The sequence below is a fragment of the Cuculus canorus genome, chromosome 1 (assembly GCF_017976375.1).
Source record: "Cuculus canorus isolate bCucCan1 chromosome 1, bCucCan1.pri, whole genome shotgun sequence".
Lineage (NCBI taxonomy): Eukaryota > Metazoa > Chordata > Aves > Cuculiformes > Cuculidae > Cuculus > Cuculus canorus.
In genome coordinates, this window is record NC_071401.1 from 155,882,418 (window position 1) to 155,910,392 (window position 27,975).

The following is a 27,975-nucleotide window of genomic DNA, read 5'->3' on the forward strand; positions in this document are numbered from 1 at the left end:
AAGATAAGCAGAATTTGTAATAATATTTACAGGGCCTCACTATTTTTTAAATACTCTAACAACAGCTGTTAAGTTCTACTATTTGTGGGGACCCTGAAACTTGGATAATGTCTGACAACCATTTCTGACTTCGTTTATCTTTCCAAATGATAACTGATCGACCCGTTCGTCCAGACCCGTCAGTAAAAACTGTCAGTGCATCTAGAGGGATATGACTGTGCTTAGGAATTTCGTACAAAACAAAATCCTGTTGTAATAATCTATGTGCTGAGTTGTGTACACTTAGTTGACCTCTATAATCTACCATAGTGATCTGAAAATGCATGGACATCTGCATGAGCCATTGCAACGTTTGATTAGACACTGGCAGAATTATTACAGATGGCTCTTGTACAGATAACAGGAGAAGGCGCTGTCTTCTCTTCATGATTAACATTACAAACATTTCCGGATGGGTCACAATCGTTTTGTGCATTTGATGTGGAAGAAAAACCCATTCGATGATTAATAAGGAATCCTTTAAAGATGTGCCCCACTGAAATAACAGAGCACACAGTTGTGATGGTGGATTAAAGATAATAAATTGAAAGGGCAACTCAGGATCACATCAGGCAGCTTGCCAACTGGCAATAGCAACAGATATCTTTTCCACTGCTATCTTAACATCATCGGTTAGTTCTCTCGGAGAGGATAAACTAGGGTCTCCTATCAAGAGAAAATAATGGGTGAAGTTCCTGGTTTGTTATCCCCAACATGGTCTAACCCAATTGATTGGTCTCTGCTGTTATTGTGCATGGAGGTGTCAGGATCCAGGCCATAATTTTAATCTCGCCAGTATAATCTGTGTCAATAACCCCAGGTAACAGAAAGTCTTTGTGAGGTTGTTGATGATCTGCCCAAAAGTAAAGCAGACTTATTGTTCCCTAGTGGTCCATACACTCCAGTAGGTAGTAGGTGTACAGACAAATCCAGCAAAGCTATTGATTCGGAGGCTGCCGGGTCCACTCCGGCGCTGCCACTTGTCTGCCCGTAAAGTTTTGTGGCATTGCTGGGAGCACTGGGGGGGTGTTTTGTGGCATCGTGCCAGCCCCCCTTGCACTGCTCCTCGCGTTTCCCTTCGCTCTGCAGCAATCAGCCCCAGTAAAACCAGCCTTGGGCAGCCTGATCTAGTGGGATGTCCCTGCCCATGGCAGGGGGGTTGGAACTAGATGGTGTTTAAGGTCCCTTCCAAGTCAAACTATTCTATGATTCTATGATTATAAAACAAACAATCCCTGCTTTGTGACAGATGGTCATCCAATCACTAAGTCCATTTCTTAAGGGGTCCTGCAGTGTGACAGGTTTCTATTCTTTAAAGGTAGTAAAACTTTCTGACAGTCTGCACTTGCATTTTCTAAGGCTAATTGTTTAAGCAAACTTTCTCTAGAGGCACTACCATTTACCTGCTTATTTAGAGCTTCTTGTAGTTTGCCTAAAAAAACCATGTATGGTTCCGTAACTCCTTGGGGAATATTAACGAAAGACTCTACATGAGCCCCAGGTCAGGAATGTTTCTAAATGCCTTCAATACCTGCCTTTATTTGTTGCAGCCCTTCCATCGCAAAGGTCTATCCCATGGGCGCTGCAAATGATCCAAGGGCTGCTATAGCCACTCTGCCCGGGAGCTGCGGCAGTGCGGGGGGCAGGGTTTGGCTGATAAATTACCGGGGCAATGATTTCTTGTGCCAGCCCTGGTTCCCCTGCCTTAATAGCTTTGCAACATATGCTTTGTCACAGGTCATGGGGATCAGGGAGACATAAATCAGGCTCCTTTTCTGGATCCACAAGCCCGGGATCAGAGGAACTCTCATCATCATAGTCATTGTCATTCACGAACAAAACTCTGGTAGAACTATCCACAGTCTTAGGCTGTTCCTTAGGAATTGTGCCTTTGCTGTGACAGTCAAGAATAGGGGCTGACAGCTTTGTCTTTGGTACAGTTGTATCCCCTGTCTCACTATCATTTGTGTCATCTCCCCGATTCCTGGAGCCCTCCTGTTTCCTTATCATCTCAAAAAGCATCTGCCAGGGCATCACTAGTTCCTCAGCTGCAGCATCATTCTCAGTTGCATGATCCCATAGCTTCATCACCACCTGATCCCATATGTCTGCGTTAAAAATGTTAGCTGCAGTGACCCCAGGTATTGACACTGAAATCCTTTTCAACCCCACTTCAGCTATTTAGGGCTCACCTGCACTTTATGCTTCTACATAAATCCCTCCATTAACCTTAAACCCAATTGTTCTTCTGAGGACATAGAATTCTCCATTGTTCCCTGCGGCTCACCTTGCTCACTCCGGGAAGGTGACTGTAGCCGGCTCCTGCTTCCTTTCAGCAGCACTTGAGTTCTGAAGGGCTTGCCACCGGTCCGAGCCTCTTAGATCACCTGATTATTGCACCTCACATGGGGCACCATTTGCGGCAAATGGTCTCCTTGCATGGGGTAGTGCAGAGAGGTGTCGTGGGGAGACATCAGATGCTCCCTCGTGAGTGCAGAGTCCACCAGCTGGGCACGAGGGCTGGCACTAGGCTGGGCATGGTTGTCAAGACCTTTGTGTTCAAGAAAACAGCACTCAGCCTTTGTGGGGTTTGTTAATAATTTGTCCATGAAAAGCTGGGGGGTCTGGACAAAGGTGCGAGTCACAGCAAGGAGCCGGCAAGCTCAGGATCTCCCCCTCTTCTCTCTCGGCACAAGCTCCCTGCCAGGAACGGACAAAGTTTATAAAGCAGAGAGAAGACCAGTCTTATGGCTTTCATGAACCGACATATCTCCAGAATCTGGCTGAGTGTTAGCGGGGGGCTGAATGTTGAGGCAGAGGTTTGCAGGTGCTGGCCTGTGGCATGGCGTTCTGAGTGGGCACCCCCAGGAACCTAAATGTTACCAGCCCTGAAGGACTTGCTCATTTAATATATCCACCCAGATATATGACCACACAGGGTGGTCTCAATGCTAGTGAGGGTGTAAGCTGGTCTCCTGGTGCATCAAAGTTGTTGGGAGAGCAGTATATGCTGAAATAGGCAGTCCTGCTTACTAAATCTGTAAATTCCAGCTCTGGCTATATTTTCATCTTTCTAATAATAAGGGCAAATATAGTAAGGATGAATCACAGGCTGCAGGGTTTTTTTTCCCCCCTCCTTTCTCTGCGAATCCATCATGTAGGAAAGAGAGGCTGGTGCAGAAAAGGAGCTCAAACCCAGGGGAGATCCTGTCCCAAGCAACTCTAGACCCATCCCCTTGCACCTCTGCACGGTGTCAATTCTGGCCAGGAGCTGGCAGCCCCTCCGGCTCTGATTGCCTCCACCGTTTCATCTTGCCAGCATAACAGTCCTGCCCGGGGACATTTCCTTTCCAGGACATTCCCAGACCATTCCCAGACCCATGGACCTGTCCCATTCCCATCTGCATCCCTGGGCTTGTACGTGCCCACATCTGGATTTGCCTGCTGGGAATTTTTTGCTTTGTGGTGAAGACCTTTTGCAAATGTTAATGCTTTCCTTGCGCTGGAGAGCTCTTTGGCTGATCTGCCAGAACACATTTCACATGCTTCTCCTAAAATTATGCCCTTTGCTTTTCCCAGCGTTCAAGCTGAAGCGGAGCCTGGTGTGCCGGCGGCATGTGGGGAGAGCAGCTCACTGGCTGCACCGGGCTCTGGGGGCAGGGGAGCGAAGGGTTAAGCACTGTCCAAGTGAGCATTCACTGGGAGGCGGTGGGATGGGATGGGTAGAGGACTGGAGAGCTGAGAGGGCTGGAAAGTGCAAAGCTGGGGAGCTGTGGGGTGACAGCAGGGGTCTGTGCTAAATTTTGTAGATGCTCTCAGTGGGGAGAGGAGGGTGGATCAGAGCATCCCTTGAAACAAGACAGGTTTCAGCCCTTCTCACTTGAACTTGGGTTCAAAGTACATTAGAATTTAGGCACCAGCTTTTTAGCTGGGTGAGGGTGGTTCTGGATTTGGGCTGAAAGCAAGGGGTATGCTAAAGATCAGATGCGTTTAACATCTTCCAGACCAGTGGTTTCTCTCCCAGATTCTCTCTGCTGGACCCACCCCCACCCCCATACTGGGCTGTATACATTCCCTGCACAGTCTTTAGCCATCTCCTGCACCGCTACCACCACTCTTTAGGCTGGGAGCAGGGACACGGGGTGAGTCCCCTGCTGAGCATGGGGGCTGTGCCCAGCTGTTTGTGCTGAACACCCACCATCACAGGGAGATGGTGTTGGGAGCCCCTTTTGCTGCTATCCCCACAGCCATCTGACACTGGAGCTGAGATGAGGCTCAGGTGGGTAAAGGAGTGCTGGGGACAGGTCAACAGAGCTCCAGAGGAGCTGGCCTAGCACAGCCCTCCCTGCTCTCCAGGTCCCTACAAAGGGGTCTCAGCAGCCCCCTGGCACTATGTGCCCATGCGTGTGGACATCTCCACACCCCTCTGCATCCTTCAAACCCCTCCATCTCCTACATCCTGGTATCCACTGCATTCCCCTACATGTCCTGCATCCCCCATCTCTTACCATGTCCCCCACACCTCCCTGCATCCATCTGCATCCTCCTCTATCCTCCAAATCCACTGCACCCCTCCATCCCACCACAGTTCCTATAACCTCCCACATCCCCCGCATCCCTACATTTCCCCACCCCCACCTCAAGATATGTGTGTGGGTTACGGGAAGCTTACCCTTACACCTCAACCACCGAAAATGAGGGTAAATGAGGACATCCAGAGGTTACCGCTCCACTGACAGGAGGCCCTCCAAAGATCTCTGTTGGGAAAAGCTGTGGGAGGATTCATATTCAGCCGTGCCACTGGCCCTCCACGGCCAACGCCAGCAGTAAGCAGCTAGTCCTGACTATGGTCCCCGTGGTTAGAGCTGATTCAATACATCTTAAATGACTCATTGGGGAATATGTTGTTTCATTTTTTTTTTTAATAACTCACAGCGTCACTACAGGGCACAAAGTTTGCTTCGCTGATTTTAGTTCCCCATTTCCTTGCTGAGATAAATAATTGAGGAGCTGAATAGCAAAGCAGAAACCCAGAGAGACCGTTACCAGGAATGCACTGGGAAATGTGTCACCCCAGCAGCATTTATAGACTTCATTTTGATACTAGTGTTGTGAGGGGGGAGCAGAGACAAGAGAGAATTTGGCAGGAGTGGATAGAGGCAGGCAGGCTTGGGGCGCTGGGGTTGTGGGGAGGTTCTGTAGGGAGCTTGGGAGGGGTGCAAGGGGTGTCTCCATCCCCTTCATCCCAATCCACTGCTGCAGCCCTTTCTGCCCCCTCCACCTCCCCAACAGGACTGTCCACGGTCAGAATAATGGTCCCTCTCATTTGGAATGGGAAGTGCTTTCAGCATCTCCAACAGCATATTACCCAGGACCACTATCTGGGGAGGATGATGATGGCCACAAGGGGCCAGCGATGGTAATTGGATGTGGCTGCCCCTCTTGTGTCCATTCTTTGCCCCTGCTCTGCTCCAGGGAAGGGGACTGTGCCACTTCCATGAGGGCTGTGGACTTTGGCAGATGCTGGGGACCCCTGGGGGATGCTCACAGAGAAGATGAACCTGTTAGCCAGGACCCCCTCCCCCCAAATACCCAAATACTTGAATTTACCATATAGCCAAATTCACCAGTGCTAAGTTTATAGCACCTGCTTTAAAATTACCCAAACTTTATGAAGGACTTAACAGTCTTGTAAATTCTTGCAAAAACTATTGTTATTATCAAAGAATAAGAATTCTGGGGGTTTTATTGAGGAAGAAGAAGAAGATGCTCTTTTGCATGTTAACCCCACTGAAAACTCTTATTTAAATTGCCATCTTGAACTTGGTCTCAGCCACAGCTTTTGGCTGCAGGTGCCTTCATCCTGGAGTTTCGTCACTCTGTGAAATAATGCTGGTGCTTCTCAAATCAGGAAGGGACATCTGAGTAGTGGGACCCAGTCAGATTGCAACCTCCGTAGGGAAGGAAACGAGAAAGACATCTGCATCATTGAAACCTTTCAGGATCGGGTGGGGGGAAGGATATGGGAAACTCCTGAAAAATCCCATCTGCTCTTCCCTGCCCACAGTCCTCCTCCCAACATGCTTCCTGTGGCTGTCACCCAAACCTTCGTGCTTGCCCATCGATCCAGGCTCAGAATAGCTCCCGCCACCAGCTGGCAAACCGTGGCCGGCTGACACCAGAGACACCAAATGAAGGACATGGGGCGTCACCCCTGCAGTACCCCACTGTTGGTGCTCCCCCTCCTCCGGCTGCATCCCAGGCTCCTAGCACAGCCCCATGCTTTAAAAAAAAGGGGGAGAAAAAAGGGAAATATTGCGAATTGAGTGGAAGAGAGGAGGATGCAATGGGGGAATGTAGCAAGGTGGGCTGCCCCACGTGCTCTAGCTCCAGCACTGGTCACTTCATCACCCAGCTGGCCCCTTTAAGGGGAGATCTAGAAGCAGATCCCCTACTTTTAGGGGTCTTCCACATCTCATTTCCATTTCCACAGCCCTTTGGGAATGGTGCAATAGGGCAGCCAATATCCAAGCAGAAGAGCCCTACATCCCTCGAACATGTCCCCGGCAGTGGAGGGGCCGGGGCGTGCAGAAAGGCGTGCAGAAGCTCTCCCCGTGCAATCTGCCTGTCACTGCTGATCACTTCAGGTGTCAGACAAGGTTTGTGTCACTTGATGGGGATCTCCCCGCCTTGCAGGCTAAGACTGGGATGAAGACTGGATTTAAAATGAACTGACTTGCTGTGGGAAGGGGGGAAAGTCACCCCCAAAAGCCCAGGGGACCTGCAGGTTTGCCCTATGCCTGCCTTGGAGCCTACTCTTGGAGCCTGCAATGGGGCCAGGCTGACACCGCAGCACGAGACTGAGTGTCCTCCTCCATGGGCATCCACCTCCATGAGTATCCTCCTCCATGCTGAGCATCCTTCCCCACCCTCCATATCCCCGTGTCTGCACCTCTGGGGTGCAATGAGGGGGCAAAAGCCCAGGCACCCCAAGAGCATTTGGGGCAGCCAACAGGGACAGCATGGGGGGTTCTCTCGCACCCCTCACATCCCCGCTAGCCCCAGGTGCTCCTACAGCCTGACAGGTGGCTCTGGAGCCAAGTACAGCCCCATGCTGTACTTCCTGGCTGCAGGTGAGGTTTCACCAGGAAGGAGAAGCTGAGGGCTTCACAGTACCTGCCCACCCTCTTTGGTCCTTGAGGCTGTGTTTTTGGTACTCCCCTGTAAACCCCAGGGTGGTGGCCATGCTCCATGGTTTCAGGGAAAACATGTGGCTGTCCTTTCACCTCCCAAAACCGAGGGCAGCCCTTTCTGCCAGGGAAGCTGCTGCCTGCTCACCGCAGCCCCTCAGGGTTTTTGGCTGTCCTGTCTGTCTGTCCCCTCCTCCACCCCCTTAATCCCCTGGGAAACTGCTTGCCGAACACAGCCAGCAAAGCGGGGAGCAGTGGGGGCGGCCCCAAGGGAGGCATCGGCCCACAAAGGCAGCGAGGAAACCCCCTCTGCTCCCCGTCCCTGCTCCCCCAACACCCCAAAACACCTGGAGATGCAGAGGACAGACAGTGGCCAGTGCCACATCTCAGCATCTCCCCGGTGTGCCCATGGACCAAAGTGATGCTGACACTAAGTGAAGGGAGGCTGATCAAAGCCGAGTGGTATTTTTTTTTCTTTTCTTCCTTTTTCTTTTTTTTTTTTAATCTTTCCTTAAGTGCGAACACCATCTGGCTCCCCCAACTCTGTCAGTGCTTCCAGTCCCCAGGCAGCTTCACTCTTCCTAATTACTGTCATTAGGCACTGGGTAGCGATTAGGGAGGGATGCTGATGAGTGGCAACAAGAAGGCTGTGGTCCCTCAATAGCCTCATGTAAGGGGCCAAGTGACTTCTTCTCTCCAGCCCGGGGTTTTTTCCAGCTGGGGAGCTTGGCAGGTAGCAGGGTGATTGTATTTTTTCAGTAGAGGCTGATGGGGAAAGGAGGTGCAGGCTGGCAGATCTGAGTCCCATGATGTTCCTGAGGAGTCCTGGCAGAGCTGGGTATGAGCTGCTCTGGGGAGCAGTGTGATGGAGAGGTGCTCAGTGCTGCTGGGGGTGAGGGAAGGAGCTGCATCCTGCTCTGCCTGTGGTTGCCCCACTGATCCTTGCCTGCTCTACCCACATGTCCAGCTACCAACAATCATGTCTCCTGGGCAGCCCTGTGGCCACAGTGATGGGCCTCGCAGCCAGATCCACCAGCAGCTATTTCTCCCGGGTAGCCCAGAGGCCATGGTGATCGGCTGCATGGCCAGATGGAGTCAGGCTAGCCGCCACCTTTTTTTCTGGTCAAAGTGGGGCTGGCCACCAGCCTGCCTGGCCCTCCCTGGCTCCCCTTGCTGCATTTGGGCACTCCACCTCCCATGCAGCTCCCCTGCAGCACTGCAGCCATGCAGTCTGGTGTGCAGTGTCAGTGCCACCTCGTGGCAGGTGCCCCAGACCTGCTGGCCTCTCTTCATCACCCATGGTCTCCCATAGGTATCCCTCAGGGATCCCTTGTGTCCCTCTGCATTGGCGCTGGGAAGCGGGTGGTGTGGAAGGCTCTTATGGGGTGGGACATGGTCCATATCCCGTGAGTGGGTGAGGGGTGGCCATGCAGCAAGTGAGGGGATCAAAGCCTGTACCCAGAGGTGGGCGGTCCCTGCTGGACGTTGGCTATTGGACTGTTGCTTCGTGCATGGGATAAAATAGTCCACACCTCACCCCGCCTGCCCTGCCTGCTGCTGAGCTCCAGCACCCACAGCAAGCCCGTGGAGGGCAAGCCAGGTCTGTAGGGCTGCTTCGGGCCAGTGGAGCTGAGCCCATGGGTGAGCTATTGGTAGATGAATCTGTCGGCTAAACCAACAATGGAGGGAGAGAAGAGAAAGTGAGGGGAGAAAAGCCTAGGCAGAGAGGCTGGCAAAGGAAAGCAGAGCACTTTGGGGGCCAGGAAGCCCATGGGATTGAGGAGGTTTTTGCAGACGTGCCCGGAGGCAACAGAAGAAGATCTTTGGCTCGGGTACCCCCAGTGCCTCCCCTCCCCGCACCACCATGCTCTGTTGGCTAGCTGGCTCTTTCCTCTAGGATCAGGATAAAAACCACGCCCCCATTCCTAGGAACACCAACGTTTCCATCCTTTACCACTACCATCATTGGTGGGACTTGCAGGAACTCAAATACCCGCAAGACCTCTGCCATGGGCAGGTCAGTGGGGTTGAAGCAGCTAGGGTGGCTTCGCAGCAAGGAAAGTTTTAACCTGGTCTCCTTCCTCCTACCCTGTGCTTTCTTCAAACTTTCCTGTCTCTCTGAAACCCCGCGCCCCTGCGTCCAGCTGAAGCCTGGCCTCATCAGCCTTTCTAGGCAGTTGTGTGGGCAACAGGGCGGACACAGGGCTGAGGAGGAAGCACAGCTCCTGCCTCGCAGGGGGAAGTGAGAAACTACCGTGAAAAGTCAAAGACAGGCAACACCACCCTCCCCAAAAAGAACACTTGCCCCACTCTTCATCCTGTCATCCAGTTCCCAGGGTGGCTGTAGGGGATGGAGGTGGCCAGGCTCGACTTGTCTCTGCCAATGCAAGTGGCCACGTGCAGGGGACTTGCCAGTGAAGCCAGAGCAGAGGGAGACTCTTCAACTCGAGGTCTTATTGTACCCCTGGGGCCCCCGGAGACCCTTGAAACAAGGGGAATAGGGATCGAGAAAGTGCCTCTCCACACGGATCCCTGAGCATGCACTGGCAATGGGTTCACTTTATTCTTTAATTTTCACAGCCATTTATTACATCTCCATTCTCTCTGCTCTCCATGCAGACAAGACACGCAGCCCCTGCCCTGTACATAAGGATGGAGAAGCATGAACAGAGAGGGCTGCGAATCCCACCCAGGCCCAGGCAAGCCGACCAGGCAGGGGGGAACCTCTGCCCCACCATAACTGGCAGTCCCGCAGGCAGGACGTGGGAAAGATGCCCTGCACACCATAGAGAGAGGATCAGAGGGGCACTCTGCTGCTGAGGAATCCAACGTGGATTGAATTGCTGTTTCTGCAAACCATGGGTATCAGCCCGCAGAGGAGACACCTGGCTGAAGCTCTAGCAGAAATGAAAGCAGAAGCCCTTACCTGAGCAGCAAGAGGGGCTTTTTCAACAGGATTGATATGAGAGTTTCTTTTTCAAATCACCACACCAACCGCGGTGGGCAAGTGCATCCACAGGACTGAGCCACAGCAGCCACCAAGGAATTGGGAGATGAGCCAGACTGTCCTGCTCCTTTTCCTTGCTCTGCCTCTGACGAGCAGTCCTTCCAGCGCCAAAATGTCCCCTGGTCTGGCTTTGTCTCATTTCCCCACTTCAGACGCACAAAGGTTACTCAAAGTCACTTCATAGGGCTGCATGTGGATGAGGAGTTGTCCAGTTCACGACACGGGGATACCCCTCCTGCTGCGGAAAACTAGGAGCCCAGCACTGGAGCGTCTACAACTCCTGCAGCAAGCCATGGGTACCTTGAGCCCCAAAGGACAGTTGTGGGCATGTGGACCAGCCTCTCCACCATCCTCAGCCCTGAGGCTGAGATGGAGACACATCCCATCCTGGGCCATGCGGAGCCTCGGCTGGTTGAAGACTCACCTCTTCCAACATGTTGAGGTCTGGGAGGTGAATTGTGGTGAGGAATTTTGCCCTTGTCACCCGTGGAAGGACCTGTGATTCCCCTTATGGGATGGGTGTTGCAAGCCCAGCTCCAGTGCCACAGTAGGGAAGAAGAGGGAGGGTCAGAAGAGGGATACTTCAACAGCAGTATCTGGTCCTGCAGCCCCAGAGAGTAAGCTCAGGCCTGGGCAGAAGCCCATCTTCCCACCGTCAGAGGGACATCCCCTCCACATAGTGCTAGCGGGTGACCCTACTGTGAGCTGTGGCCCTCAGTGGCCCACTAGCCCTTGGTGGCAGTGCTTCCACACCTTGCTTGACCATGTCTCAGTCCCTGAAGCCTTTTGGGCAAGGAGGACACTTTGACGAAGGAAGAGTACACCTGGTCTGCTACCAAGATGGCAATTCATGCAAATAACACGCCCCTAGGCATTCCTAATTGTCTAACCACCCCTCTGGAGCCAGCAGGGTTTCTCACCTGAGCTGTTGGCTGGGCTTTGTTCAGCCAGGGGGATCAGCTGCTGTAATTACTTGGGAACAGCAATCCTGTACTAATGAGTTCATATTTGAAGTAGAGCCCGTCCTGTGCAGTAAAGCCATTCACGGGCGGGTGAACAAGATCATCTACAGAGAGATGCCTTGGATCAGCACTGCCAGCCAGCTCTGGCACACAGGAAAAGCCTTGAAGACACTCACATAAATTAAGTCATCACGCCTACGCTCGCATCACTCCCTTGCCTGGTTTTGCATGGCGTGGAAACATCCATCTCTGGGAGCCCTGTCATTCCAAGTGACACGTGGTATTTCTGCAGCCACAGTGAGTTGAAGTGACGGTTGTCTGGGGCTATAATGACAAGCTCATGGAGCTTCTCAAGACCAGCAGTCTCCATTGCCTGTCCCTGGTCCTCCCTGACTTCGATGACTGTAGGTCAGAGCAAAGACAGATTTTCCCCCCTCTTTCCTCCCTCACTTCCTGCTTGGGAAGAGGCCTTGTTTCCCATCCCTAGGGTACCCGGCTGTGAAGGAGGTTCTCAGGAGTGTCAGTGGATGCCTGCCACAATATGAGAGTGCCCAGAGGGAGGAGAAACCTGGATATTATGGCATGCAGAAGACAGCTGGGGGCAGGACTATGAATGGAGCAGATGCTGAATGTGCCTTTCTCCATATGGCCCCAACCCTCCATTTATTGAGGTCAGTGGCAAAAATTGAGCTAATGGCAGAGGTGTGGAATTTGCTCCTAATGTAACTTCCTGCTTCTTTCATCTTCCTTTCCCCCATCTCCTTCTGCTATTCGAGCTCCATGCCTCCACGAGTTGCCCATCCAGCAGCAAACCTGCCCTGGCACAACAGCAGCCTCAGAAATGACACAGCAGCCCCTGCCACGCTCTGTCCTCACCGGCATGTCCTCTGCCTTCTCCCAACGGCATGGCTGCGACAGCTGTTGGCAGTTCAGTGTAATTCAGTGTGATCCACTTCGGCGTTTTCCAGCGCTTACAGGCATAACTTGGGATTCAGTGCAAATGGGAAAGTGGAAAATGTCCTTGAAGGCTGATGCTGCTCAAGACAGAACGCAGCCCTCAGAGAGTTCACTTCCATGCAAGGCTTTGCCCACCCAGGGGATGGGCTCTGATCCGCAGGGAGCAGCCAGAGTGCTCCAGCTCCATTCTCCTTGTCCTCAGGCTCTCTCCTCGGCGGCGCAGTTCTGGGTGGTTTTGGTGGTGACCAAGGCCGTGGCCCCCAGCTCGGTGGCGGGCAGCGGGAAGCTGTGGTTGTGATCCTCATGCCGGGGGTACACAGTGGAGAGCAGGATGATGTCGCCGTCATAATCGCCTTGGCAGCACACGCTCCGCTTTGCCCCAGCTTTCCCTGGTGGCCCTGGCATCTTCAGGCCTCCATTCAGATGCAGGCACGAGGCAGAGGCCAGGGCGGCATCTCCCTCCAGCACGGCAGAGTCCTGACAGCCTGGGCTGGGCAGGGGGCAGCTGGTGTCCACGTTTGCTGGGAGCAGACAAGAAAAAGGGGTTACAGGGCTCACAAAGTGGGGCCAGGTGGGTCCCAGAGAGAGGGTCCCTTGGAACACACAGTGAGGAAGATGGGGCTGGAGCAAGCGGAGCCTCCAAGGTCCTCACTGCACCTCTCCTGCTGCAGAACTCCTCCTGCTTAAGACTGATACATTCTTTCCCCCCTAAAAAACAATAGGGGAAGGTGGAAACTCACACTTGCACTTCGAGCCCTCCTGCTAAACCCTGCCAGAGGCAGAGCAGCCCGGCCCTTGGTGCCTCGCCCTCCCCGACCGCCTGCCACTTAAAAATAGACTTGTTTACACACTTTGAACGCAAGCGCGTGCCACCAGCCCTAAGCTTCCTGCAATGTTCCTTGCATCCAGTGCTGCAGCAGTGGGCTTCCCAGGGTGCAGACTAGGGGCACAGGGACCATGGTGTACGGCAGGGGAGTATCCGAGGGGTGCTTCTGATGTTCTCCATCACGGCCAGACCTCTCTTGCCACCAGATTTCTCCCTCTTCTTTCGTTCTAGGTATTTTTCCCGGCTGTGTGCATCATGAGCCGCTGCAACCGCACTTGGTATAGTGGAAAAGCCCCAGGTAATGTCCCCTCTGGTCTGAGTCACCCGGCCAGCACTGCCAGTGGTCTGTGGACAAGCTGGGGAATGAGGACCCCAACGCCCCGCAAGGGCACTCACCCAGGCGGTGGGTCAGTAGTGGGTGCTAGAAACCCCTGAGGCAGCCCCGCATGGGGGTGATGGGGAGCTGTACTCCCTGTTCAGGGATGAGGAGTGGTGAAGCCAGGTGAGACTGTTTCTGAGAAGAGTGGACAGGGTTTAGTCAGTGCCAGCGTGGGGGTCTCTGAGGGAGGAAATGGCCACACGGCCTCCTGCTGACATCCCAACAAGATAGGCCATCATGGGGCACTATAGCATCATCCCCCTGGAAATACCCCACCAGGAAAGGCTCAGCCCCAACTCTCGCATTCCAGCCATATTTTTGATGACCATGGGGACAATATCGTGCGGTCCTCCATAGCCCTGCCAATGGGGCTGACTCTGACACTGCTGAGGTCTTTGGGGCATGTGTTGGAGTTCTGGATCCTCCAAATGGAAATGCCAGGCTGGATGGTCAACACAGGACCCCGACTTGCATCACTGTGAGGAGAGCCTCCCTCTGGAGCCACCCCTAGTCATCTACCACGGCTGCCACAACCACTGCTCCATCCATGGTCCTCTGGCTACTTGGGGAGAAGGACAGGCAACTTGCTAGTGCTCTGTATGTGTGCACCATGGAGACGGTGCTGGAGGATGATTTAAGCAAGCGAAGGCACAGGGAGACTTGGCAAAGGAAAGGACAGTTCAGTAGGGTCACACTGGGAGCCAGGTGCAGGTGTGGGTTCCCAGGGGACACAGGGCACTGTCACTCGGGGCAGTTGAGCTGCCCCAGAATGACCCAAAGTGCCCATGGAGCCCATGTCTGGATAAAAGAACTGGCCTTGACAAGAACATGCCTCGGGGGAGCTGGTAGCAAGCGATTCCATCTGCCCTGGAAGCCTTGGGATGCTGTGATGCAGAGAGCAAGAGGTTCCTACCTTCAGCCTCTTCTTCCTCCACCTTGCTCTTTCTCCTCTGCTTGCCCACCCTGCAGGCCAGGAATCCCAGAACCAGGATGATCCCCACCACTATCAGGACTCCGAAGATCAGGAGGGTTCTGGGCAAGTCCACTGTATAGAGAGTGGGCACCAGGGCGGAGGTGGGAGCCACGCGGTTGGGCTCTGCTGTGGGGCGAGATGCCAACAGAGTCAAGAGGGGGAGAACTGGGGTGAGAGAAGGAGGGCAGCAGCCTTACCCATCCATCTGTGCAGCCTCAGTGCAGGGGTGGTGGGGAAGGAGAGTGGCAAAACCGTCCTCCTGCCTGGCAGGACCCTCAATCCCACCCACTACCATTCCCACCTGGTGGGAGATGAGGGCATCCTGCTCTTCCCATGGTCACTCCTGAGGCAGGCTGTGACTACCATGCTGGGCTGGATCTTCCCTCTTCTCCTCACGCAGAATTTCCCTCACTGGAATTGGCTGCCCTCTTGCTTCCTTCTGCTCCTTCAGGGCTCCATTCTCCATTGCCAACTCCATTTCCATCTGCAGGACAAGCTCCCCTCCACCTGCTCACCCCCAGGGTGCCCCCAGCCCCCTTGTCCCACCACCGCTCAGCCCCAGGGAGCTCAGTCCCCGGCCACCCTCATCCTCTTACTTGTGTTGTCCTTGAACAATTCAGAGCAGTCAATGCAGGACCTGGTCAGGGTGTCAAAGCACTCGGGGAAAAGGCAGGAGGAGGCAGCATCGGCTTTTCCTGACAAGGACATGGTGGAGAGGGAGCGCGAGCCCTGCTCCCGCATGGCGCAGTGGCAAAGAGGCCACCCGAGTGTGAAATCGCACTGCCCCAGGGCCCGTGGCAGAGGGAGATACAGTCTGTCAAGCTGCGTTGTTTCCCTTGGGGCTTGTGATTGCTGCGCTTGCCCTGGGGCGGATCTTCACTAGGGAGGAGGAGAGCGAACACTCACGCCTTACCCCTGCCTGGCCATGAAACCCTCAAACTACCCATCTCCTTCAAAATAAGCCTCCAAATCCCTACCATCTCCCGTGCACCCTGGCTGTGCAGCACTCGTGCCCAGCGGCATGGTGTCCCAGGTCAATAGTGTCACCTCCTCAGCCTTCACCCTTTCCCAGCCCACCTGTACGTTGTCCCCTAGACTGGGCATGTCCCCTAGCTCACACCCTCCCTCAACAGCTGGTGAAAAGCCCTCTCAGCATCCTCCTTTGCCTACAGGAGGCTTTCCTCTGCTCAGATCTTTACAAGACCCCGTCCCAGGTCCACAGATCCAGCTTGGATGGAAAATGCAGAAAAAGAATAGAGGAGAAAAGAGTGCAAGCACACCAAGTTTTCCCCTTTCAAAAACTCCTACTGCCCCTAGGACATGGCATGCCAGTGATTGCTGTGCAGGCAGGCCAAGAATTTGTATTCTCCAACCCTGTTGATGATGGTGCCCTCCATCACCTTGATTTCCATCTCAGACCTAGACCTGTCACAACAACCCTCCCAGACCTTTGGCACCGTGTCTCATTTTCTGGGGTTCAGACCTTGGTCTGGTCAGTAACTGCCCAGGAATGGGCAAAGCAGGTCACACCAAGCACAAGTGTCACTTGTCACAAGTGTCACAAGTGTCACCAAGAACAAGCAGGTCACATACAAGTCCCTTCTGTTGAGAAGGGACCAAATAGATCCTTACTGGTTGTAGCTGTTCCTGATCATGAGCAGGAGAAACCTGCTACCAGTACCCATATGTCAAAGCCTGATGCCAGAGATCTGAAGTGGATAAGTGATGGATTTCAGTGCTGCAGGTGACTCTTCTTTGTTGCTACCAAACAAAATTCACATCTCCTTTTCCTACATCCTTTAGGAAAGAAAAGGATCAGCCACTTGCTCTCAGATGAAGGAAGCAACTGGAGACCCAGCGTTGCAGCAGCTATGGCCTGCAGGCTCTTTCTAACGAGATCTCTGCCGCTTGCTGGCCTGGACTGAGGCTGGGAGGTGAGGAGGAGAAAAGCCAAAGGATGCTCTGGCTTGAAGTGATAGGCGCCCCATTGGGCAACCGAGCTAGATAGAGCTTAGCAGAGAGAGGGCTTGGTCCCTGGGTATGCCTGCTCCTCTCCAATGGATTTTGGGCAAGCTGAGCTCACAGCCTTTGCACCCCACCCCCTGAAGCCCTGGGTGGGATGCAGGCATCAGCTCCCCATGCTGGGACACAGGCCAAGCATGGCTCTCCAGCACCCCACATCCTACAGAGCAAGAGTTGCCCCATGGCAGGGCCCTCCTGGCCCCCCAGCTGTGTCTCCCTCCCTGCCACCAGCATCCCCAGAGAGTGTCGTACACCAGGGCAGTCCTGAAGCAGCCCCAACACCATCTCGGCCACCCTGTCAGGTGCCACAGGGCCCCAGACAAGTGAAAGTCCTGACCAAAACTTGTCGCTGCCCACTGGTTCCACGCCTGCTGTGATTTCACTTCTCTTTCCAGCCAGTGTGCCCAGCCACTGTCTTCTTTGCCCTTCACATACATGCACATGTGCCCGGTTGCCAGAGACCACCCTACCTGGCTGTGCCGTGCCAGCAGGGATGGCTATGCCAAACCCAGGGACCTATGTGCTCCTCCAAGGAGCTGTGGGAGCCTGGCTGCCTTTCCTGCGCCTGTGACTCAGTTATCCTCCCTCTGTCTTAGTCAAAGCAAAACTCCCCGAGTGAGTAGGGGCACACCAGGCACTTCCCTCTCTCGGTGCAGCCCTGAATTCTGAATCCACAAGCGGCACAGCCAGCTCAGCACCCTCCATCATGATGCTTGTGCTGAACAGGCTGTGCTTGCCCCAGTGCAGGTACCGACAGGCATGGGAGCAGGAGGGGTGAGTGTCCAAGCAGCATGGTGCCCCAGAAGCAGCTCTGGGGGTGTGTGGAAAGCTATGATGTAGTGCCATGACCCGCAGCAGGTACCGGCAAGGGTGACAGGAGAAAAGCCCAGGCTTGCTCCAGTCCACATCTGAGCTCTGGGGAGAAAGGGGCACCTGGAGCCCTAGCTCTTCCTGGTAGGCAGTTTGTAAAAATGCAGTGGTAGGCACTAGGGAGCAGAAAACATCCTGCCTTGCAGGCTGGGGAGGCTGAAGCTGTGCACAGAGGAGGAGGACCCCCCAAAATAGCCAGGACTCTGTCAGCGTACCTGCCTTTGAAACAGCTCCCTGCTCTAAAGGCTTTGCTGTTCCTCTTGTTCTGGGATGTTTCCTCCTGATGGTCTCTTTTTCCCAAAGGGGGATGCTCCTCCATCATACCACTCTTGCCCTCTCCCCGAGATCCCCCCACTGTGCTTCGCTTGTGTCAGTGGTCTCTCAGGACCGCCAGCCCCTATTCCCATGGGTCCTGCTGTAGCATCCTTATCCTGTCCCCCTCTTTCCCTTCCCTGCTTGGCTTAATACAGGGAGGGAAATGGATCCTGACATCCGCTGTACCATACTCGCAGACTAACTCTGTGACCCCTCCAGTCAAATATGTGCACTGGGGAAAGCCCAAACCAAGGTACCTACGTGTTGCTTTTGACGTGGAGGGCAAGATTTGAAATAGAGCTCAGGAGCTGATGGCTCTTGTTTCGGTACCTGGAATGAAACCCTGAAGCTGCAACTGCATGGCAAGAAGCCCAGGGACCGCAGCTGTGATGTCCTCTGGCAAATGAAGTGCTCCCAGGTCCTGTTACATGGAAGGACGTTGCAGTCACATCCCTACTATTGATCGTACCCTATTCCCTCTCATTTTCTGAGGTCTCTATTCCCCACTACAGCTCTTCCACACTCCCTTCCTGGCCTGTCCACCTCCTCCTGTGCTGAGAAAATGTTTGAATTCACACATTATAACGCTTACTCATGGAGAAAATCACCGCTGACTTCCCCAGCGGCACTTGCACGTGTTCCCACTCATCACTGTGGTCCAGGCTGCCTGTCTGACTCTGGGCATCAGCCATCCTCCGCTTCGTCTCCCCCATCTTCGCCTTCCCTACCTTTCATAACAGCGCTTGATTGGTTTTGGAGAAGCAAAAGTTAAAGCTTGGTGAGTAGTTTGAACTGTTTGCATCTAAGAGCTGAATACGCTTGATAATAGCATAAATGCATAATTAAAGAGCAGAAAAAATGACTCACTGGATAAGGAAATGCGCTTTTCTTATCTCCTCTGCAGAGAAACGAAAGCCCCAGGAGCCTGGGACTACAGCTAACTAAGTGCTTTTATTAAACAAATAAACCAGCAGAGATATTAAATGAGCTATTTAAAAATTATATCTTAATCCTAGAGCCGGAGAGCTTGATCTCCAGTGCCATTTACTCCAGCCGTGCACTGGGAGGGCTGGCTTCAGCTGAGGTCGGCTGCTGGGATCCCCACAGGGGACAGGGCAGTGCCAGTGATGCCAGGATTGGGGAGCGACAGTGGTGTCCTGTGAGCGCTCATGTACACATGAGTGACTGGACTCATGTAAGTGGTTCCTTTGGTGTCAGGGGTGGGTGAAGTGACTCACACATGTGCTTGCAGAACCACTCAGAGCAGAAAATATCCACCGAAAGTTCACCTTGTACTCGTGTGCACCGGAAACCCAAGAGCTTGTAAGCCAGAGGAGCTGCAAGGTGTTTATCGAGCAGACCCAGTAACCTTGGGCAAAAAACTCTGACAGGAAACATCCAACACCCTGGGAATGCTTTGCCAAAGCCTGATACCTGCCCTGCATCCAGATGGTGCCGCTAGATGGTTTTGGTTGGATCCAAGCCCCAAAGCATATTCGGCACCTCACCCTCGAGCTCCTTCCCACCACCCTCTCCTGAAAGGTCCAGCTATGGCTCTTAGAAGCTGGTTTCTCAGGCCTCCAGCACAAACCTCCTCCTTGGGATCAGCCGGGATGCCCCAGCGCAGCCCAGCCCTTCACTTTGCTCAAAGCCAGAGAGACTTAGGGACAAAATCTGGGAAGATTTTAGGAATAAGGTGGGAAAACGAAGTCTTCCAGAGACTAACCAACACTTAAACCCAGACTCCTCCATAGGTGCTCTGCTTCTTAACAAGGGATTTTGTGGCACTGCTCAGCCACCTGTAGCAGGAGTTTGGTGCTGGCAGTGGCACCGGCTCTGCTGAATCTAGTTTGCCTTCTCCCTTTCTTGTTTAAAAGGCCCTGGAGCTGTGCTCGTACATGAGGTTAAGGAAAAATAAGCAGGTGTCCTTGGCTTCCTCTGCAAGGGTGCTTGGACCCCTCCAGGGGTGATGCTGAGCACCCACATTAGGCTTCTATGGTAAACTGCCTTTTGAAGACTCTTTGGGTGCTGTAGAGAGAGTGGGTGGTGGGTTGCTCTGCCTGGACTCGAGCTCTCTCTGCCCATTCCTCCTCCCTGCTCCAGAGAGCCCAAGAGGGACACAGCAACACTGAGGACATGGGAGAACCTCTCCTTCCAGATCCTGCCTTTGACTTCCTCTTCCAGGAGTAGGCAGTAGGGCGGAGCGAGAGGTGTTTCCAGCAAGCTGCTGGCTGCTCTTGCTGCTCTGCAGAGTGCAGCAGGACTCCCTGAGCGAGGCTTCCACACCTGGATGCTGCCTGGGTTCTTACAAGTCCCCCATGTCATGAGCGACACAACCATTAGTTGAGCCTGGCTCTTCTGCCTGGATGTCCCCGCAAGTGAATCCCCCTGCCCACTCTGCCTGCAGCAAGGATGCTGCCCCCTCCCCCTCTCTTGTGTGGCTTGGGGGAGGCCAAGTGCCCCCCCCAGGTGCTTCACCTGTGGCTGCTTATTGAGAGTGTTCACGTGTGGGGTCAGGCAGCACCTCCAGCACCGAAACAGAAACCAGTGGCAGAAACCAGTGGCTGAGAGTGACGCGCTACCACACTACAAACCTCTGAGCAGGTGGGTTCAGCCACTTTCAGCATGCGTGTGCCAGGCTGAGTACAGAAACCTCCCCAGCACTTGCCATGGGGACCCCCACTGCTGCGCTCTTGGGGCACGAATCTCCAGCAGATGACTACAAAGTTGAAACCAAAGCCCACTGAAGGCAAGGTGCTATCCTCTTTTGAGCCCCCTCTCTCTGCCGTGTACTCCGGCAGCAAGGGACAGGAAGCCACTTTAGTCAGCCTGGGAGTTAAAACTAAACTTAGCAGCCCTGATTGCATTTTGCATAGCACTTTGTTATAATGAACTGCTTGCAGGTGAGCTGCAGCTCCAGCTCGTGCCTGGGAATGGTTTGGTGAATACGTTTGAACAGGAAGACAACTTGAGAAAGTACAAAGGTCCATGCAAGTGATTCCAAGACAGAAGAAATCGTGTTTATCTGAAGCACTCAATTGTTGCTCTTTACTCTGTTGCCTGCTGTACAACCCATACCCAAGTAACACCCCACTGCACCCCCAAACTGCAGCACAGACCCACTACAGCTGCTCCACTGTCACGCTCCTTAGTACTGGCCATGGGAGCCATCCTAATGGACATGCTCAAACCTAGCAGTGTGCATGGATAAGTTAAAGCAAAGCTCAAATGGGGAACAGAATGCACCAAAAAAACCCCTAAAACTCCTGTGGCACTTGCAGATTGCAGCAGCTTAAGCAGGAGGAAGGGTACAGGAACCTGCATGGTTTCCAGTATTAACTACGGCTCCAGAAAGGAGTCCCTGAGCTGGCTTTTCCAGCTGCCTTGCAGCTTCCCACCACCAGTGAGGAAGCCAGCCTTCCTCATTCCCACTGTCAAGAAGCTCCAACTTCTCAGTTTGTTACCACCGGATGATGCCCTGCAAGTGGCTGGGCAAGAGGGAAAACAGGGATTTTGGCTATAGGCTGCTTGGCCAGTCTGATGCCAAACTCAAGCCTGTTTCAGTCCCAGAGAGGGACTGGAGTGCTGCAGGAGGAACGAGTGGCACATGTTTGGACATGAGTGCAGCCCTAATCCAGGATGAGAAGCAAGGAAGCACGTTTCTGCTGAGCCGAAGCAGGCCCCGCAGCCGGCAAGCTGCCTCCGGCAGCGAGCTCGTCACTGCCACGCTGTCGACTGCGAGGCTCCAGCTGACAGCCTCCCCTCTCCTCCCTCTCCAGCTGGAGCGCTGGACTGTGTTTCGTTGGTCTACGGTAGCATTGCCACTCTTACCAGTCCCTTCACACCATTCTCCAGCTTCTATTCGACCTTTAGGTACCGACAGAAAAAGGCCAGAGTGATTTCATTTGCACAGGCTTGAGTACGAAATAACGTTATGAACTTCCATGGCTGCACTAAGAATGTAATGTAGGAGAGAGCTGACAGATGGATTTGGCCCATACCCCTCCTTTCCTGGCCAGCATTTGGATGCAATGACTTGGCTGTCCTGCCAAAGCCCAGAGAAGCAACAAGGGTGCAAGGCAGTGTGTGGAAAAGAGGAGGGTGTCAAGGTGCTGCAGATGCAGGGCTGGGGAGGTGGAGAGGGACTGCCACCACCCCTGTGTCACGCTCACCACCCTCCCATCCCGGGGTGCAAGGAACCGATGTGGAATCCATCGATTCTCTTTCAAAGGCACAGTCCTCCTGACAGCTCTGTAACCTCACAGCTCTGTAACAACCCCACCAACTTCTGAGCCTTTGGGGCTTCAAAGGTTCTGTTTGGAAGAAGGACGAGTTGCACCAGCATGGGCTGCCACAGGAATGGAGATGGTAGGGGTACGTGAATGGTACTGCTGAGGCAGGCAGATATAGATCCCTTCCAAGATCCCTTTCCTCACTTCCCATCTCAGTGACAGCATCCATAGGAGACATCCACCATGGATGCATAGGAGATACAATGGGAGCCACCTGCCACCCCCAGGAAAAGAACTCCAGCACAATTCCATGGCTCACACTCCCTCCCATGCTACAGCCACAGCGCTATGGAGGGCTGGACTACCGGAGGATACAGGCAACATTCTGGTGGACTGTGCAGCAACGCACAATCTCCCATCACCCATCCTAAAAACACACATTAAAGGCTGAGGGCAGGAACAGCTTTATACCCCCTAATAATCTTGTCTTTAAGCTAGATAACTAGGATTGCAAATCCCTGGTGATAATCACAGACACCATGCCTGCAAGCTTTCCCCCAGAACATTCATTTGGCTTGATGATGCTTTAAAGAGACATCTAATGAGGATAATCTGATTCAAATCCCCTCTGCTTTTGGGCATTCAGTCCCCCTCAAACTCCTTCCTCCATGACTGTCTTTATTTCCCCTTCTTGTATGAATCACTCTGGGGTTTCCTTTGCTTTTTGCATTACTATTTTGATTCTTTGATATGACCATTGCAATCAAGACATTTCTCCCTTTAGAACTTAATTAGCATGAAATCAGACTTGCCTTTTACTCATAGCCTTGTAATAGGACATTGGCCTATGCTTCAGCTCTCACTTTGGGTGCAGGGAACATTGCAGCCTGGTTAAAAAATTCCCTCTTTACCTGATTCAATCAGAACCACTTACGGGAGATCTGCACACATTTCAAGCTTGGCAAGAGAGCCAAGCTTTGGGAAAGGGGGAAGGTCTCAATCACACTCAGCTTTCAGTGCAGAGCAGATGGTGAACATACCAACTATATAATTTATAGGACACCATCACTATGTATTAGTCCCATGCAGTGGCTGAGCTCAGCTAAACCACAGCTCATGCACACGCAGAGGGGACTTGTGGCAGTGATGCTCCACATGCAGCCTGGGCAAGACGGAAGAGCTAGATTCTGGAGAAAGCACATGCTTCACGTTTCATCTCCTTCATAACACAGAGCAGAGGATGTGGTGCAGCAGCCATCACCCCAGAGGGGTTTTCTCTTCCCTGCAGGCCGAGCAAACGCTTCCCAGCCCAAAAACTTGCGTTCAAACTAGGTCAGTATTATGCAAAATCTCTGTGCAAGCAAGTCCCTTTCCCTTCCCTGGGAGCAGCTCACAGGCGGTAGCATGATGGATGCCAGGGCAGCCCAAGGCCAGGTGTTGGTCTTCGTTTGCGCTTCTCCAGGGTCGCTGTGCTGGCATAGCCTGCTGTGCAGCTCACTGGGCGTCATGAAGCCCAACGGGGACGTGCACCACCACCGCAGCACCTAAGCCTCCCTGCCCCTGCCTTTCACCCAGATACGCATGCCCACTGCTCAGCACAGCGAAGCAGGGATGCTGGGGAGGCATGAAGGACCTATAGGTGAGGAGGGAGAATTGTTCAGGATGGCCAGGTCAGGTTGTAGCAAAGGAGCAACAGGACAGAAAAGATCAAAAAGGAATACTACGTAGTAAAAATAGTCTCTTCAGAGCAAGGTGAAGGCAGCTCCAGACCGATCCCTAAAGCAGCAGAGCTTTCATCCCCCTTCATGGCTAGAAAGAAGCCTCGGAGACAAGTGTGTGAGATCAAGCCTTTATAGGTGCCCAGTGTGCAGGCACGGAGCAACACTGCACTGTCCCAGGGCTTCCCCAGCTCTAATGCCTTTGATCCTCTGCTGCTCAGCCTAACAGCACGAGGCACTGAGTCACCCCTCGATTCCATAGGGGAATGAGGATTAATTAGATGACGCTGGCATATTGCTTTGAAGAGAGGTGTTCCACTGCAGCACAAGCTACAGGTTGTTAACGCACCGAGCGGAGTTAAACACAGCCCTGGCTTCACATCTGTCATCTCTGGGAGAGCGAGTAAAGGAAACGTAGCATTGAAAGAGGGGGAAAATGAACGTTCACACGGGGGTGGATGCCAACACTGCCATCAAACCTAGGAGAGCAGCCAGCACAGAGGTTCAGGAGAGCTTTGAGCTGTCTGGTGCAGATAGTAATAGTGCCTCAAGGACTGTCAACCCTCAGAAAACACACAAGGTGTTTCACCAACACAGGCACTGCGACGACATAGCCAGCAGGGCAGGAGTGAGGCAGGCCCAACCACAGCACAGCACTGTCACTCTATCACTGCAGGATGGGCACATGGTGGGAACAGAGAGCTTCTGTGGGAAGGCAGGAAAGGACCATACTCCATGCTGCCAGAAAATGGGAGAAGCCCTCTTCATCTGTTTAACGCTAGAGAAGCCTTCTTAGTGTGTTTAATGCTTGCTGAGCTTTTTAGGTCTTTCCAAGCGCTCAGCAGTGTGCTTCTCCCTTGCTCCTGCACATGGACCACTCCAGAGCATGGGTGCTTCAGCCAGCCTGGGCACAGCTTGTAGTGTGGAGAGAGCGGCAGGACCTGAAGGACAGAACAGCCTCTGTGCACTGGGGCCAGGTTTCCCAAGGGGAGGTGGCTTCTCTCTTTGTTTTTGTCCTCACCCCACCTCGGAGCTCCTTCCCGTGACACACAGAGCCCACAGGGCTCTCGCGGCCAGCCCGCAGCTGCACGTGGGCCAGCAGCGCGGAGGCAGCCTCTGCACATGTAAAGCATGGGCTCTCTGTCACACCCCACTGACTTCCCTCAGCAAAGGAGGCGGTGAGACAGAGGGACGGGCACAGTGCCTTTCCCGGATCCTCACAGAATGCCCCACCACACACGAAGCTCAGGGCAGAATGAGGGACGTCAGCATTGCGGCACGTGTCAGCTCCGGCAGAAGGAGCCCGTGGCAAAGGAAACGTGACCCAGCACGGGCTGGGAGCCCACGCTACTCAGCTGCTGAGTAGTCTGAGCAAGTCACGTCACTCTCGAGTCCCCCTGCACCCAACCTCTCGTGCGCGCTGGTTCTTCACAGCCAAAATGGCCCCTCCTGTACAGAGCTAACCCGAGGGAATGCCATCCTGCCTAGCGTTGCCGTGCCATATTAATATTTAACAGCAAGGAAGAGATCCAGAGACTTTGATTTCTCCCATCGGCCAATTCAAGGATGATTGAACTGCGCAGGGAATTTCAGTGTTTTGGAGAGTGGTTTTGTTCTAGTTCACAACAAAAACCCAACCGTGCCACAACGCCCAGTGAGAAGGATTGCAGCCCAGTTTCAGGCAGCGTCCCTGCAGCAGAGGCAGGTGGGCAAGCGCCAGAAGACACGGCTAATCTCAGGAGGTGCCCAGCAAGCAGGTCCCACCAAACCCTCCTCCCTCAGAACTTAGGTAAAAAAAATAATCAAACCCTGCCAGTTAGGAAAACATGGCTCCTTCTGAATGTTTCTACCCCATGCCAGATTTGTGACCCCCACACAATGTCAGTTTGCTCTTATCACACCACTAGAGCAAAGGCAGCTTCTGCGGAGAAGGCAGAGCATGTGAGGCATAGTAAATTTTAACACACGCGCCCAGGGTCGTGCAAGAAATCAGTCACAGAGGCGAAAAGAGCCCAACATTTCTGGATCCCAGTGCCAGCTATTGCTTTCTCTCGCATACAAATCACTTTTCCCCACCAGTGAAGGACAGCTGGTCACTGAATGGAAAGTGGCAGTTGTTCAGCAGCCCACAGCAACACTGCACACCAGCTTAGGGAGGGAAGTGGAGAACACTCAGCGTGCAGAGGAGGCTGCCAGGGGATCTGGGCCAGCTGAGTGGAGTAGCTGGAATCTGGCCAGAGCAAAGCCCAGTGCTCCTGCAAAATCAAGACAAGTTAAAAACCCCACAGAAGAAAGAGTGTCCCTTGCTTTTGCCAGTAGAGCAGGTACCTCTGCCACGGCTCTGTAGCTCAGCTCCAAGCAGCAGAGCGGGAGTCCTTTCTTGTCCACTACTGCTGCGGACAGTTGTCATGATGAACACTACCAAGCAGCTACGACAGCATGACCACAGCTGCTTAGTGCCACCACTGACTTAACCCAGCCAATCCTTTAGAACTACAGGTCTTGGCAAGCAGACATCCAGTCTGAATAAGTCCCCAAAGCAAATACGAGAGGTGGCCTTGAATCTAAAACTCTACCACCACTTCAAGGTTTGGAAGGGCAGATATATCCCCAGGGCTGGATTTATCTCTGATCTTTGTCCCAGGGCAGAGAGATCTGGTACTACAGGCCCTGTATCAGTACACTGACTGTACCTCTTACTAGTATAGAACAAGCATATCATGTCTTATCATTCTTAAAAGCTGGTCTGATTTAACTGCTGGTGTGGCAAAGCTAGCAGAAAAAAACCCAAAGCAAACAAAAAAAAAAAAACTTTCCCTTGGAAAACCAGGGCTAAGAGAGAGCTATAATCCCAACAGCTAATGCTAACCAAGCTGATGTGTGCTTAAATCTCTCATGGAGCACCTCCGTGAGCAGCTCAGCTAGCAGGCTGAGGATACAAAATCTTCTTCAAGTGGCTGGACTGAAGGCAAAATCCTGCAGGTCAACCTGCCATAGTGGAAGAGCCTAGTAGAGCCTCATTCACTTCCACCTGAAAAACACCACTGCATGACCAAAGCCTACATCAGTGCAACAAGATCTTCCATATTAATCAAACTGCTTTTACGCTAATTTTGCTGACATAGCTGACAGAAAAACCTACATCCACATGCTGAAACAGTCATACCAGCAACACCCATGGGTACTTTTGCCACAGAGCAGGATTCCTCTTTGCAAATCTCCACAGGGATAGAGAACCGAGGCAACAAAGAGCAAGTAACTCAAAAATATTTCTGTTAGTTTAGATTTCAGCTAGCTTGGCAAGCTCTTCCGCGATGTTTAAACACAACAGAACCTGAGTCACTAGCCTTAATTCAGCTTCAGGCCTTCCACGCCTTTGATCCCAATCTAAGTGCTGCTTTCACAAGACCTTTATCAAACATTGGCCCTGGCTACTCCATCCAGATGAAAGAAATCCTCAGCTGCCTTGTCTCCTCTGGTAGGGGCAGTGTTATGCCCTGTCTAAACTAATTGCTGACTGTTCCTAGAAATATTTACATAGTGGAAGCTGTAGCTTTAGATGTGTCCCAACTACTTTCAGTTGTAAAACATGATGGACCTGAGACACAGTGTCATATTCTTAGATACGCTCCACTTCCCCTGCCAGTTCTAGTAAAGACTTCTCCCTAAGACTAAGAAAAATATTTGCCCCAAGGTGAAGTGAGATGCTGCTCTTAAGGAACTAGATTTCATTTTGTACCAGCTGGGATTCGGCCACCTGTAGGAAGTATAAACAGCATCTTTCTTCTTTGAAAGTAGTAGAAGAAATACTGCATCTGAAACATAACAGTGGAAAAAACCTCTCTGTTTGAAGGTGCAGGAATGGACAGTAGAATGTGTGGGTTGCTACAAAGCATGCTGGGTGAACCAAAGGAAGTTTCGTTTTCACCAGCTAAAACAGCAAAATTACTCTTGGGGCCAAAGGGATTTTACCCAAGTCCAATAGTTATTAGAGACAACTGGAGAGTGACCTAGGAGACGGAAGAGTCTCCTTACCTTACAGCAGTTGGGGAGGACATGAAAAACTGGCTCATTTCATGCCTCAGCCCTTCCTTCCCTCCCCAGGACTGCACCTGCACATCAAGAGCAAATCGAAACCAGTCTATTCTAAACCCCGATCTCATTTATTTTGAGGGACTCAAAGCGAGAGTAAGGCAGAGGCAGCATAACCAACAAAGAAATTTGTTTCTCGGCACGATTGCCCCTCTCTGGTAGCAAAGTCCTGGCTAGTACCTACAGAATCACAAAGCTAGCTGAAAGTAGGGCATGCCCATTAAGCTTCCAATCCTTCTTATGCAGCCACGAGAGTTTGCACGTCTTTCTCCTTTGGGTTTTAGCCAGAGTCCAGCCCTTTTGGGAATCATAACACAGCTGAATTGTTTAGCTCCTTTTGTTCCAGCTGACAAACAACCTAGCCCTCCCCCGCCAGCAACAATACAACTGGAG

The 27,975-nt window shown here is 52.8% G+C and overlaps 1 protein-coding gene and 1 long non-coding RNA gene across 4 annotated transcripts; one reads left to right on the top strand and one right to left on the bottom strand.

Moving 5' to 3' along the window:
* Positions 1–9,775: 9,775 nt before the first annotated feature.
* Positions 9,776–15,228, bottom strand: LOC104055532 (tumor necrosis factor receptor superfamily member 13C). Of its 3 annotated transcripts, none has more exons than XM_054057025.1 (3): positions 14,930–15,228; positions 14,274–14,456; positions 9,776–12,676 (listed from the first exon to the last, which is right to left on the bottom strand). In XM_054057025.1, exons 1-3 carry the CDS (start codon positions 15,072–15,074, stop codon positions 12,354–12,356), a joined length of 651 nt encoding a protein of 216 aa, XP_053913000.1. In that variant the 5' UTR covers positions 15,075–15,228; the 3' UTR covers positions 9,776–12,353. The 3 variants fall into 3 exon arrangements, with proteins under 3 accessions (XP_053913000.1, XP_009554955.1, XP_053913001.1); XM_009556660.2 differs by having other exon boundaries at positions 14,274–14,459; positions 14,930–15,217; XM_054057026.1 differs by lacking the exon at positions 14,930–15,228 and adding an exon at positions 14,635–14,923.
* Positions 12,534–18,368, top strand: LOC128851004 (uncharacterized). The gene is made up of 3 exons (XR_008448285.1): positions 12,534–13,279; positions 16,137–16,267; positions 18,053–18,368. It is a non-coding gene; the product is annotated as an uncharacterized LOC128851004 (long non-coding RNA).
* Positions 18,369–27,975: the final 9,607 nt, after the last annotated feature.

Bases quoted from the DNA above. Each gene is read 5' to 3' on its own strand.
- LOC104055532 (XM_009556660.2), bottom strand. From the start codon at position 15,074: ATGCGGGAGCAGGGCTCGCGCTCCCTCTCCACCATGTCCTTGTCAGGA. The intron at 14,460-14,929 runs GTAAGAGGATGA...CTCGCCCCACAG, and splicing joins ATTGTTCAAGGACAACACAA to CAGAGCCCAACCGCGTGGCT. The intron at 12,677-14,273 runs GTAGGAACCTCT...GTCTGCTCCCAG, and splicing joins GGAGGAAGAAGAGGCTGAAG to CAAACGTGGACACCAGCTGC.